We start from the raw sequence: 14,410 nt of genomic DNA, 5'->3' as shown, positions 1-14,410 counted from the left end.
GATAAGGTACCTCACACTGGGTTACTTCACAAGATGGAATCTTGTGGTATCAGTAGAAATTTGAAACGCTGGATTTGGAATTTGGAAAGTTGTACTTTCCGGATGTGGTTCAGCTTGGAGACAAGTTACTAGTGGTGTCACCCAGAGATTTGTCCTAGGCCCGCTACTCTTCATGGTCTTTATTAATGACCTGAGCAGCAGTGTTGGGAGTGTAGTAAGTAAGGCCGCGGGTTGCCTAGTGGGTGGGTTCCGGTCCTGCTGCCGGTTTGCGATTTAAAATTAAGTGGCCTCCTTAGGCCTGCCGTGCGCACTGCCCGGCCCAATGAGTGGGAGCGGGTCTGCTGCTCTCCTCTGATGATGTCATTGCTTCAGTTGTTTTTAAGGGGCCCATGTAGCCTCAGCTTTTCATTTTATTTATGCTGCTGTGGGAATCTGCCCAAGTCACCATGACTGCTGCCAAAGAATAGGTTCCATGCTTCGATGAGGACTCCCTCCAAGCTCTTGTGGAGGGAGGAAGAGGGGCGCAGGGAGATTCTGTTCCCTCCCGATGGCCGGAGGAAGCCTCATGAGCAAACAAAGGCAGTCTGGCTGCGAATTGCTGAGGAGGTCAGCGAAAGGTCCTTGTGCTCACGCACCTGGATCCAGTGCCGAAAACGGTTCAATGATCTTCTGCTCTCATCAAAAGTAAGTATCACATCACACTTACCTTCAATCTGCTTCCCTTCTCTTCTCAGCACCAGCACTCTGCATTGTCAGCCTGCTCCTCCACATCCCACCTTACCCTTACTTCTCTTGCACCCTTACCTATCCCTCTCTCTCTATGTACTGAATTACTTCACCATCCTACTATGCACCCCTCACACTCGCTCTCACTGTTATGCAATGACAACAACTCACAGGGAGGCAGCTTCCTCTTGGCACCTCACTCCATCACTCTCGCTGAAACTCCACTTGTTTCCCTCCTTGCAGGAAAAGATAGCCCACAATAAGGAGAGCACGACGACAGGAGGAGGGCCACCATCCCTGGCTACATTGACAAGTGCTGAAGAGGCTGCTCACGACATCATGGGAGGTGGCAAGGAGCTGGAAGTGGGGGACGGAGAGATGGGCGCAGTAGAGGAAGCTGGTGACAGAATAGATTTTCAACCCTCTCATTTAGATTTCATGATTGACTGAAATAGCATCTCAATAGTTCTCAGCGAGGATGATGACTCAGCGCAGATACGCACACCTCGGCGGGGCCTTCGCAACATATAGTGTTGTCACCTGGTGTATCACAGCTCACAAGTGAGCATCAGCAGATGGTGGAGACAGTGACGGCAGTAGAGAGCCCTCGTCGGAGGTCACTGGACGCTCCTAGCTCTGCTCAGCTGAATGTGGACGCTGTGCCTGTGGGGCCATCCAGAAAGAGAGCGGTGCTGGAACTCCAGGAACAAGTGCAGGAGGCTCCGACAGGTTTTGCATCCATGGTAACTGCGAGTGTGCAGAGAATAGAGGAGTCCATCTCTAACATGAGCACTGCCTTGGTGGAGGCAATGGCGCATGAACATTCCGCCATGGAGAGGATGGCAACCTCCATGGAAGCGATAACTCGCCAGACCCAACAGAGCATGGTGACTCTTCTAAATAGATGGTTTGCTATGGAGGATAGATGGACATCCATTGAGGAGAGACACCAGAGGTACATGGACGTCCCCGTTATGAGGACTGTCAGTACAGAGATGGGTCCTCATGGCCCCACTGATCTTCAGCAAGGTGCTCCCCAGCCACTTGCTAGCACTGAAGTGTGGGTAACCCATGAGAGGGATGTTGGTGGCCGACAACAAGTGTTGGCTACTCTCTAAGCGCTCACATGACCATGCCACTGCGGAGTCCTCGGTCAGAGCCCCAGATTCCACACCCAACTGAGATTGCCGTCTCAGCCCCTGCACAGCTGCAGGAGGGGCAAACTGTGAAGGAGCCCGCCCTGACTCCCAAACCCAGAGGACGCCCGCCAAAGGCGTCTAAGCAGGAGCAGCATCCTTGTTAGCAAGGTGCCACAGGGGAAGCACCATGCAGAAGCACGCGTAAGAGAAAAAGTAAGCACCTATAGTCAGAAGGGGACTCACTTGGGTGTTTTCTTGTGTTAGAAAGTATCGATTGTCATCGTGATTGTGATGTGATTCAACAAAAGTGATGGCAAAGATTTGAAGATTTGGCTTATGTGTTCTGAGAAATGGAAGTTGCACAGTAAGGGCTCAAGGCAACGTGCATTTGTAATGATGGTGGTAAGAGTGATAGGAAAGCAGAGTTTATTGGAGAGATGATGTATGGCGTGTTAAGAAGGTTGTCCAGACATTCATAGCCATCGGTCAGCCACCTGTGGTTGAAGCGTAAGCTTGCGCGAATCTGGCATGGATGACTGCATCCTTTGCCTGACGGCCAGCAATGTGGTCGCGTGCTGCTGGGTTGGCCACATCCGGCCCTGCAAGGCATGCCTCCTGCTCCTCCTCATCCTCCTCCTCCTCCTTCTCCTCCTCTTCTTCCGAAGAGGCTCTGCGCTGAGCCACACTGCTGTGCGATGTTGTGCAGGGCACAGCTGACGATGATGATTCTGGACACCCTGGCTGGTGCATACTGCAGGGTTCCACCAGACTGGGAGATGCCGCTGATGTCTGCAGCTGATCCCTGGAAGGAGCCCGAAGCAAAGAACTTTAGTGCGGTGGTGACTTTGACAGCCACTAGTGAGGAGTGTCCACACGCTCCTCTGGGCTCCAGGTGTTGGTGCAGCATTGCGCAGATGTCAGCGACTACGTCTCGCGAAACTCTCAGCCTCCTTTGGCACTGTTGCTCACTCATGTTGAGGAAGCTCATCCTCTGCCTGTAAACCCGATGTTGGGGGTATCTCCTGCGGCGAGGTGTAGCCCTACGCTGATGGCCTCTGCCCTGTGCCGCATCAGGTGGTTGAGGAGAAGGTTGGCGCTCCTGCTGATGATGCTGCTGCTGCTGTGCCTGGTTGTGCTGCTGCCGTGGCTGTTCTTCCTCCGAATATAAATGGTTGCCATTCCACTGGTATATATCTCAGTCGAGGAATTGAGGTTATTTGTGCTCAAAGTGGCCAGAGGGTATTCCAAGGAGGTCACACTGCAGATGGATTCCAGCTTGAATACTCACAAGATCAGTAGAGCTGCAAAATGTCTCCCAAACCTCAAAGCACTAAGTTGTGGCATCTGAAACTCAGAGATTTTGCACGACCACTTTTAAGCTGTTCGAGCAGATGCGAACAATTCAAGTCCTTGGTAAACCCGGCACAATGCAGCTGGCATGTTTGTCTGATGACGGGTAGCACGCAGAAAAGTTGCAAAATCGCAACAGTCAGTTAAAAAGCGGTTAACTGCCTTAAGTGCCTCTCCTGCCGTTCGGTGTTGGGTCAGTTCAAGAGCGGCTGACCCGACACTTGCCAAAGTAGCGTGTGGACAGAATGGCAGCGGGTTCGCAACCCACCGTCAATCTTTCAGATTTTCGCAACCGACTTGCCTCCAAACCCACCCTCTGAGCTCTATTAAATTCGCGGCCTAAGATTGCAGATGACGCCAAAATCTGTGCAAGGGTTAAAACGGTAGAGGAGTGCAATCAAATCCAAAAAGACTTAGATGTGCTAGAGGAATGGGCCACACATTGGCAAATGACATTTAATTTAGATAAATGTAGTGTTATGCATGTTGATAGGGTCAACACAGAATAGATGTATCATTTGCAGGGAACAATACTGAAAGAGGTCGAGAGTGAAAAAGATCTTCGTGTTATTGTGCACAGATCACTGAAGGTTCATGACAAATGTAGAGAAACTATAGCTAAAGCTAACAGGGTATTGGGTTGCATTATGGAACCACTCAGTATAAAGCACTATACAGGTCCCTGGTTAGACCGCATCTGGTGTACTGTACCCAGTTTTGGACCCCCTACACAGTGGGTGATATAGCGGCCTTGGAAACGGCCTTGAGGAGAGCTACAAGAATGATTCCTAGCTTAAAGAACTCTGATAGGCTCAAGGACCTTGGTCTGTTTACTTTAGAGCTGTGTAGACCTAGAAGAGACGTTAAAGGTCTATAAAGTAATTAAAGGGCTGGATAGCGTCTCTATTGATAGGTTATTTAACAGATTGAGGAGGACTAGGGGACATGAGTTTAAACTATGAAAGAGGCTGGATATTAAGTGGTTCTTCTTTTCCCAGAGAATTGTCAGCGTCCTGAATACATTGCCAGCTGCTATGGTGTGTGCTGGGTGCTGACTCTCTGCCTGTCTTCAAGAGGGAGCTGGAGCAGTTCCTGACGGGGGCAGAGATCACTTCATATAGAAGGCAAGTGTCTTTATAGGTAACGTTTTGTCCATGTGATCTCCTGGACTGGTTTCGATCGCCTGAGGGATTTGGAAAGGAATTTTACAGAATATTTTTTCCCCTTATCGGCCCTGGGCTTTTTCTGTTTTTTTACCTCTCCCAGGAGATTACATAACATGGCTGCGGGTGTGGGTTTGAGGTGGGGCGAGCTTGTGGCGGGCCGGGGGTGGGGGAGGCAAGAATAAATGTTTAGCTATGATGGTCCAGCCATCATGGTATTGTATGAGGCAGATTGATGGATCAGCTGGTCTTTTCCTGACCATGTTCATAAGTGGCTCAGCTGCACAGTAGGGGAGGAAAAAGAGTGGAAGAGCAATAGTGGTAGGGGATTCAATAGTTAGGGGAGCAGACAGGCGTTTCTGCAGCTGTAGACGTGACTTCAGGTTGGTATGTTGGCTCCCTGGTGCCAGGGTCAAGGATGTCACTGAGCGGCTGCAGGACACTCTGAGGGGGGAGGGTGAACAGCCAGAGGTCGTTGTCCATATCGGTACCAATGACATAGGCAGAAAGAGGGATGAGGTCCTGCAGGCAGAGTTTAGGGAGCTAGGAGAGAGATTAAAAAGCAGGACCTCAGAGGTAGTAATCTCCGTTTCACTCCCAGTGCCACGTGCTAGTGAGTACAGGAATAGAAGGATAGAACAGGTGAATGCGTGGCTGGAGAGATGGTGCAGGAGGGAGGGCTTTAGATTCCTGAGGCATTGGGACCGTTTCTGGGGAAGGTGGGACCTGTACAAGCCGGACGGGTTACACCTCAACAGAGCCAGGACCAATATTCTTGTGGGGAGGTTTGTTAGTGCTGTTGGGCAGGGGGATGGGCACCAGCATATAAGAGTAGAAAAGAGGAATAAGGTGAATAAAAGAATGAGTGTGTTGGATAGTACTGGAGAAGATAGTACTAGAGGCGGTAGTAGTACCATATTAGATAGGAGCAGACTAAGAAAGACTACGAAAAATTCAAAAATGGATTTAGAATGCATTTACGTAAACGCACAAAGTGTGGTGAATAAGGTTGGTGAGCTACAAGCACAATTAGTCGTGTGGCAATATGATGTAGTGGCAATAACGGAAACGTGGCTTAAAAACAGTGAGGACTGGATACTTAATATTCAAGGGTACAAGGTGTTCAGAAAAGATAGGGAAGGAAAAAAAGGAGGTGGGGTGGCAGTGCTGATTAAGGAAGACATTGCAGTGTTGGAAAGGAAGGATGTTCTTGAGGGGACAAGGACAGAATCCAGTTGGTTGGAGTTGAGGAGCAAAAAGGGTATGATCACACTATTGCGGGTATTCTTTAGGCCTCCAAATAGTGAGAGGGAGGTAGAGGAGCAAATCTGCAGGGAAATCGCAGAGATATGCAAAACTATAGAGTGGTGATATTGGGGGACTTTAAATACCCAAATATCGATTGGGATAATGCTAGGGTAAAGGGAAAGGAGGGGGAGGAATTTCTGAAATGGGTTCAGGAGAATTTCCTTGACTAATATGTTCTTGGCCCAACTAGGAAGGAGGCATTGCTGGATTTGGTGCTGGGGAATGAGGTGGGCCAGGTCGACCAAAAGTGTCTGTGGGAGAACACTTGGGTACGAGTGATCATCGTATCATAAGATTTAGATTAGCAATGGAGAGGAGCAAGGAACAATCTAGAGTGGAACTTCTAAACTGGAATAGGGCTAACTTCAATGGGATATGAAAGGATCTAGCCGGGGTAAAATGGAACCAAAGACTGACAGGAAAATCTGTAACAGAACAATGGCTGATCTTTAAGAAGGAGATGTTGCAAGTACAAGCTAGGTACATTCCAACAAGAAGGAAGGGTAAGGGAACCAAAGTAAGGGCTCTTTAGATGACGAGGGAGATAGAGAAGATGATGAAACAAAAAAAGAGGATGTATGATGAATGTCAGGTGAATTCTTCAAGGGAGAACCAGACCAAATACAATAAGTTGAGAGGGGGTGTGAAGATGAAAATAAATAAGATTGGCAAAGAGAGAATATGAGAGTAGAATGGTGGCTAACATAAAAGGGAACTCAAAAATCTTCTACCAGCATGTAAACAGTAAGCGGGTAGTAAGAGGCGGGGTGGGGCCTATCAGAGACAATGAAGGTGATATATGCTTAGAGGCACAGGGCAAGGCTAGAATACTCAATGAGTGCTTTGTATCGGTGTTTACTAAGGAGGTGGATGCTGACAAAATATCGGTAGAAGTGGAAAAGGTAGAAGCAATGGAAGGGGTGAAAATTGATAGACGGGATGTACTAGAAAGTCTGGGTATGCTTAGAGTGGACAGGTCACCTGGTCCAGATGGCTTGCATCCCAGGTTGCTAAGGGAATTGGGGGAGGAGATAGCGGAAGGTCTTGCCATAATTTTCCAATCTTCCCTATATGCGGGGAAGGTGCCTGAGGATTGGAAAATGGCAAATGTGACACCATTGTTCAAGAAAGGGTGCAAAGACAATCCTAGTAACTATAGGCCAGTCAGTTTAACATCAGTGGTGAGTAAAGTTTTAGAAACAATAATCAAGGAAAAAATTAATGGGTACTTGGTGAGGTTTAAGCAAATTAAAGAGAGCTAACACGGATTTGTAAAAGGCAGATCGTGGTTGACTAATCTAATTGAATTTTTTGATGAAGTAACAGGGAGGATTGATGAAGGGAATACAATGGATGTTGTCTACATGGATTTTCGGAAGGCGTTTGACAAAGTATCACATAGAAGGCTGGTTAACAAAGTTGAGGCTCATGGAATAGGTGGGTCAGTGGCAGCTTGGATATGGAATTGGCTTAAGGACAGAAAACAGCGAGTTGTGGTAAATGGCTGTTTTTCAGACTGGAGGATGGTAGATAGTGGTGTTCCCCAAGGGTCAGTGCTGGGGCCACTGCTTTTTTTGATATATATAAATTACCTGGATATTGGAATACAGAGTAGAATTTCTAAATTTGCCGATGACACCAAACTTGAGGGTGTGGCAAACAGTGATGATGATACCAATCGACCACAACAGAACATAGAAAAGCTACAGAATGAGCAGACAAGTGGCAGATAGAATTTAATACAGAGAAGTGTGAGGTGATGCATTTTGGCAGAAGGAACAGAGAGAGGCAATATACACTTAATGGCACACTTTTAAAGGGTGTGTAGGGACAGAGGGGCTGGGAGTTAATGTGCATAGATCCCTGAAGGTGGCAGGACATATTGAGAGAGTGGTTAACAAAGCATATGGGATCTTGGGCTTCATAAATAGAGGTATTGAGTAAAAAAAGAGAAGTTATGCTGAATCTTTATTAAGCGCTGGTTAGGCCACAACTGGAGTATTGCGTCCAGTTCTGGTCACCACACTTTAGGAACGATGTAAAGGCCCTTGAGAGGGTGCAGAGGAGATTTACCAGAATGGTTCCGGGGATGGGGGATCTTAGCTACAAGGACAGGTTGGAGAAGCTGGATTTGTTTTCATTAGAGCAAAGGAGGTTGAGGGGTGATTTGATAGAGGTTTACAAGATTATGACGGGTTTGGATAGGCTAGATGGGGAAAGGCTGTTCCCACTAGTTGATGGTACAAGGACTCAGGGACACAGATTTAAGGTTTTGGGCAAGAGATACAGGGGGAATGTGAGGAAAACCTTTTTATGCAGCGAGTGGTGATGACCTGGAACTCGCTGCCAATGGAAGTGGTGGAAGCGAAGACACTCAATGTTTTCAAGTGGAGACTGGATAGGCACTTGAGGGAAATTAACTTGCAGGGCTACAGGGATAGAGTGGGGGAATGGGACTGACTTGATTGCTCTGCAGAGGGCCAGCAAGGACTCGATGGGCCGAATGGCCTCCTTCTGTGCTGTTATGACTCTATGACTCTATTAGGTATCGTCAAAATAAATGTTTGCTTGATCTGCCCATCACCAGCTGCCCTAAAGCACTGCAATCCTTGTGGTGATGTCTAGCAATTCATTTTACAACTGAATGGATTGCCAAGTGACTTCATAAAGTGGAGAAAAAAGAAGAAAGAGGATGACAGACAGACACTTTAACTTTGTTGTGTTTTTTATTCCAGTTTTCAGCTGCAGTGTGCTGTCTCTTTGATGGACGATGATGCTCACAAAGGAGTATCAATACCTTGTGACATTGACAAAAGGGGTATTACCAGTAATTGCCAGGATTTACCAGTCACTGCATGTTATCTTTTGCATTCAACAATCTCTATAATGCTAGAAAACCATACCTGTAGGATCACGGATCTCAATAAAAGGGGCAGGACCACTGAGAGACACTGTGACCTCTTTCAGGCTGGGATCAAAGGGGATTTGCCAGATGTTTACAGCTTGGGTGACATGGTCTGTGGAAAGCAGGTGGACTTTGGATGCCTGGACTGCTTCTTTCACCCATTTCAGAACCTGCAATGAAAAGATAAGAGAAATTGAGAACAACATTCCCACAGAAAGTGACGGTGTGGGATTTACTGGCAAAGGAAAAAAAATGAATTCCAACACTAACTTCTTTAGCGACCTCTCTCTTTAAAGGTAGGTCAATTAGAGGCTACAAATAGGAAAAAACGGTACGAAAGAAATGTTTTTAAAAAGTGGATGCAATTTGCATTAATAGTCAATTTCCTTGCTTAATAACAAGTCAGTATGTGACAAAAATTTGATCATTTGTTCCAGCATATACAAAGGACTTCTTTCAAAATGTTAAGGAATATATTACCACATCATCAAATGTATTCACAACAGTCAGTCTCAGCCCACAGTATTGTAGATTGCAACACTCACCCCGAGTGTTAGCCGTGACTCTCGCCTCTGAGTCAGAGGTTGTGGGTTCAAGCCCCATTTCAGAGACTTGAGCACAAAATCTAGGCTGACACCTCAGTGCAGTACTGATGGAGTGCTGTACTGTCGGAGGTGCCATCTTTGAGATGAGACGTTAAGCCACCCTCTCAGGTGGACGTAAAAAATCCCATGGCACTATTTGAAGAAGAGCAGGGCATTTCTTCCCAGTGTCCTGCCCAATATTTATCCCTCAACCATCATCACTAAGACAGGTTATCTGGTCATTATCACATTGCTGTTTGTGGGACCTTGCTGTGCGCAAATTGGCTGCTGCGTTTCCTACATTACAACAGTGGCTACACTTCAAAAGTACTTCATTGGCTTACTGAGTGTAGGTCGTGAAAGGTGCTATATAAATGCAAGTCTTTATTTTATTAGTAGTAGAACAAATGATTTAAGCAATGTGTGACATCCCATATTTAATTCTGTGAAATTATACACTCATGTGCAGTCCAATTTGATCCTTAAGGTACTGAAATTTTGTTTTTAAAAATCCTGGAGAGAGTGAAAATGCTAATTTCTGAGTAATTTGGCCCAGTTATTGATCAATGCACTAAAGGTATTAAATATACAACAAAGAAAAATGTATTGAAATTTGTGATGTGTTCATTTTAACCGTGTGTAGAACAGAAGTGCAAGTGATTTGTTGTCGCACAGTTCTGCTCAGAAACCAGCAGCTTCACTGTCTCTAGAACTTTTGTTTGTTTGCATAACTGTGCTGCTTTGGCAGCAAATTTGTACTACACCATATACAGTCAAATTTAGAAATTCTCAGGACTTGTGGTGAGATTTCACACTGCACCTCCTCTTACTGATATCAAATTTCCACTTCCAGTTCTGATAGTTTCCAGTGCAGCCTGGTTGACTGAATTTCAAGGAATAGAACAACATTTGCTCTGTGTCCATGAATAATATTTTTGCTGAGAAAAATAGTTACTCTGCCACAGTTACCTGCTGATCTTGAAGAAAGCTGCCTACAAAGATCTAGAGATCTCTGGCGTCGATTTCTCCTCTCCCGATGTTAATTTGAATCTGACGCCAAGTCTAGGGGATCTCCAGCGTTCAGCAACAGTGATGTCATCAAGCTGGCTAAGCAGCCAATCACATTGAATTCTTACAGACAGCAAACCAGGAAGTAAAATGCACTGATTTTCCTTCACTTTTTGATCATTTTACAGAGATGGAAATAAAGATTTGGAAATACACATGGGATTAAGGTAGAAGCTGAAATATCAAACAAATTATAATGGAAAATTTGACATTCCACAAATATAAAATTAGTTTTTCAGGGCCAGAACGGTTGTTCAGCAGTATTTATGACTCAGTACACCATTAGCAACCCAGTTAAACCTCATTCAACAAGGCTTAACTTTTTTGCATTTTTTTTCCAGTGTAAAAGGGGAAGTTCTCGCCAGTTCAGTGATTTCAATTGATTGCCAGCTCCGGGGGAGTTCAACACCTGTGGAGGAGCAGGGAAAGACTGACGGCAACTTCTAGGTTTCCGTGATTAACTGCGCATGTACGTACTCCAGAAATTGCTATCAGATTCACAGTTGTACTGACAACGCACGCTGACAGTTTCACCGTCATTACAATTGCAAATTCCAGGCCATAGGAACTGGGAGATAGTTGTGATATTCCAGGATGGTTTTGCATTTACCGTGGTCATTAACCACATAGAAATGTTGTTCTTTCTTAACTTTGACATCAGAGAACAGGCAGTATTAGAATAAATACTGTACCAGGTAGGGTTATGGTTAATTCTACAGGCTTTATCTCATGGAAAGAAGTAAAACCTATAGGTAACAGAGTTGCATGTTTATGAAAGTTGACAGTATTTGTGTAATATCTTGCTTATCAATCAATGACACATTTGTAATATTGACAGTGGTACATCTTAATGATTTTCAATATAATTATATCTCAATAAAATATTGACTGTTATGGGAAAAGATTTCATCCATTTTACATTTTGTGGTCCACACCCACTCTACAGCACAGATTTGATAAAGGTAAGTCATGTTTGATGAGTTCAATAGAATTTTTTTTAAAGAAGCGACCAATTGGGTAAAGGGAATGCAGTAGATGTAGAGTACATGGAATATCAGAAGGTGTTCCAAGATTTCTCACAGGAGGCTCGTTAGGAAAAGTCATGGCATAAGAGGATAGAAAGTTGATAAACAGACAGGAAACAGAGTTATGATAAATGGGCATTGCATGAACTGGAAAGGGGACAGTGCTGGGTCCATTTGTGTTCTTGTTATTTAGATAATTTTGGGGACTTGGGTATAGGGAAACAAATGGCATTGACAGGTTATTAGAATGGGAAGGCAAATGGCAGATGTAATTTGATGTGAATAAGTGTGGGGTAGTACTTTCTGAGAGAAATAATAAGCAATGGGAGTATTCACTTAATGGAAAGACAGTGAAGGGTGTGGATGAACAGAGAGACCTAGGAGTTCAAAAACTTGCGCCAGGGTATTTCCTTGGGACTTTTCCCGCTCCTCTGCCGTAAGTTCAGGGGAAATCCCATTTACACATGTAAACGGGGCTTCTACTGAACTTCTGTTGAAGTTGGAGCGATGGAGCAGAAGAAGCCCTGAGGAAATTCCCAGCATTAATTCCCTAAAAGTGTAAGTACAGCTAGATAATGGCATAAAAAAGGCCAACAGAATATTGAATTTTTATAAATAGGGGCATAAAATATAAGAGTAATTTGCAAAGGAAAGAGAAAGGAATGACTGTTGACCAACAAAAATAAAAGGAGTAAGTAGAAGGCAGTAGTTAGGCATAAATTGGTAACATGGCAAATGCCAGAGCAATATAAATTGGGTAGGGTAGCAGCAGAAAATGGTGGAAAATTTGGCAACGAGGCCTACTGCCACATCCCTGTCCCGATCTCGAGTTTCCCATCCTTCCATAGCTGGGAAAATGGCTAGCCACCCCTTCACTGCCCCACCACATGTAAATGATAGTGGGGAGGCGGGGCCAGCAAACTACATGACCTCCCTGCCTTCCGCTGCTACAGGTTGACTATCCCTTATCCGAAAACCTTGGGACCAGCTGTGTTTCGGTTTTCGGAAATTTTCGGATTTCAGAAGGTATTATTTCAGACTGGGAAACCCTGAACATTAAATTAATTTGGTAATTAGTATTTGTATTTAATATAAATTTTAAAAGTTCAGGCTACCTCTTGCGACTGTTCCGTGTCTCATTCCCCTTCCTGCTTCTCTGTGCTGCCGCTCCCAGTCTGTTTACTGCTCCCCCTGCTCCGTATCTGAATTCCTTGACTTAGCGGGGGTCTGGGGCTCGACTGCCGCCGCCAGTTGTGGGAAAGCCGGATATCACAGAATCACAGAATCACAGAAACCCCACAGTGCAGATAGAGGCCATTTCGGCCCATCGAGCCTGCACCGACACATATCCCACCCGATCCCCGTAACCCCTACACCAACACATATCCCACCCTATCCCTGTAACCCCACGTATTTAATCCCCCTAACACTAAGGGTCAATTTATCATAGCCAATCAACCTAACTCGCACATCTTTGGACTGTGGGAGGAAACCGGAGCACCCGGGGCTGACTCCTACGCTAAGCTGGCCCGCAAATCAGGTCAGAAAAGCATCGGCCGCGTCGGGTCATGTTTGGCGCCACTCGGGTTATGTCGTGCGTACGACTTACGCTCCACAAAAAAACTTTCGGTTTTCAGTTTTCAGAAGTGCGGATAAAGGATAGTCTACCTGTACTACCACTTATCCCAGGGACTATCACGAATCCCGGAGAAGGTTGGAGATAGTTCCTGGGGCAGCAGCAGAAGGGAAGGTCGCAGTATTGGGCATCTCGCCTTTCTTTTAGGCCACAAAAGCTCATCTGTGTTTAGGCCTCGGCTGAATCCCAGGCCTAAAACATCATTGGGAAACAGATTTTTGGGGGCTTTCCTGCCCCTTAAAACAGTTCCCATCCCTTCAGATGCAACCCGCTACAGCATCACCTACACTCCTTCCCCCCAAAGCGCTGGGTTCCCTCATGCTGGCAGAGATCTCGCTGGAGCCCACCCTGTAAATGAAGTCCAACCCAGGAAATTGTGATGGGGTCACAAATAGATCAGAGCATCAGGCAGCAGAGTGAGGAAAATCCAACCTGAGAAGTATGCCATGGAGTCAGTTTTAGTAAAAAAGAATGAACTTACATTTAGAAGCACATTTCATAACTTCAGGACTTCACAAAGCACTTTACAACCAACTAATTACATCTCATCCAAAAGATAGCCTTTCCCTTAGTCAGTGGGTCAGAGTTAGTTTAGGTTCTTGTTAAGAAATGTCTGTGAACAAGCATCAGATGGAAAAGGGTTCAGGGCAAAAATGACTGTGGAGTGACTGTTGGGGATGTCCATCGACACTTCACTAGCTGAGCATCCGGTTAAGGATTGTTTTGTTGGAGCTGTAGATGTCTAGCAGCTTCCGACAACCTATATGGTGAGGAAGGAAATGTTTTGGTGATTGCGTGATGTTAGTATTGAAATTAGAAATACTAGTGCATGAAGAAAGAACTTGCATTTATATCGCCCCTTTCACAACCTCAGGATGTCCCAGGAGAACATGGTCAGGATTTGGGGGGCCTGAGCACTCCTAACTCCATGGCAGGTAAACATCCGAGATGTGCCCTTAGTGGCACTTGCGCCTGCCTGCCCCATGCTAATAATCTGCTCACCCACTGACTCCACAAACTCCAACACGGCCAGCACTGAAGGGCACAGATGGGTGCGATCCTCATTTAACTGCCAGGATCATGTGCCGAGGAATTTCAGCTTCTAAGGCAATAAGCAGAGTTAATTTTTTAAAATTCTAAACTGAGTTCAGTCCAGACATATACTTCTAAAACCAGTCTGACTTATACCTACTATGATCCACGAATATACTTCAAACCCCAGCTTGAATTATATCTGCAATGAATTACATTCAACAACATTGACACAAGCCTACATTTAAAGTGCAGTTCACTCTAGTAAGGGTGATTTGGTTATGAATGGCATGCCACCCCCAACTGAGCATTTTGAAAAGCCCATTAATCAATGTTATGTGACATTTCAACTCAATGCGATCATTACATGAAACTTAATATCTGCTCACCCTCTCTGTTATGAATTGAAAATCACCATCAGTAACCCAGTATCACTGCCATAAATGAGCATATGCTTTCCATCATCGTGTAAAC

General features: G+C 45.4%; 1 protein-coding gene across 1 annotated transcript in view; it reads right to left on the bottom strand.

Annotated features, from left to right (window-relative positions):
- Nucleotides 1-14,410, bottom strand: part of hmcn1 (hemicentin 1) — a 757,099-nt gene that overhangs the window by 567,211 nt on the left and 175,478 nt on the right. The window contains exon 5 of the mRNA XM_085982583.1: nt 8,590-8,761. Coding sequence (XP_085838709.1) covers nt 8,590-8,761 — 172 coding nt within the window. The remainder of the gene's footprint in view (nt 1-8,589; nt 8,762-14,410) is intronic.

Source organism: Somniosus microcephalus, chromosome 3 (genome assembly GCF_052327205.1).
Source record: "Somniosus microcephalus isolate GS21.2 chromosome 3, FLI_Smic_1.0, whole genome shotgun sequence".
Taxonomy (NCBI): Eukaryota; Metazoa; Chordata; class Chondrichthyes; order Squaliformes; family Somniosidae; genus Somniosus; species Somniosus microcephalus.
Note: the sequence above shows the minus strand (reverse complement) of the source record. Positions and strands in the feature narration are given on the sequence as shown.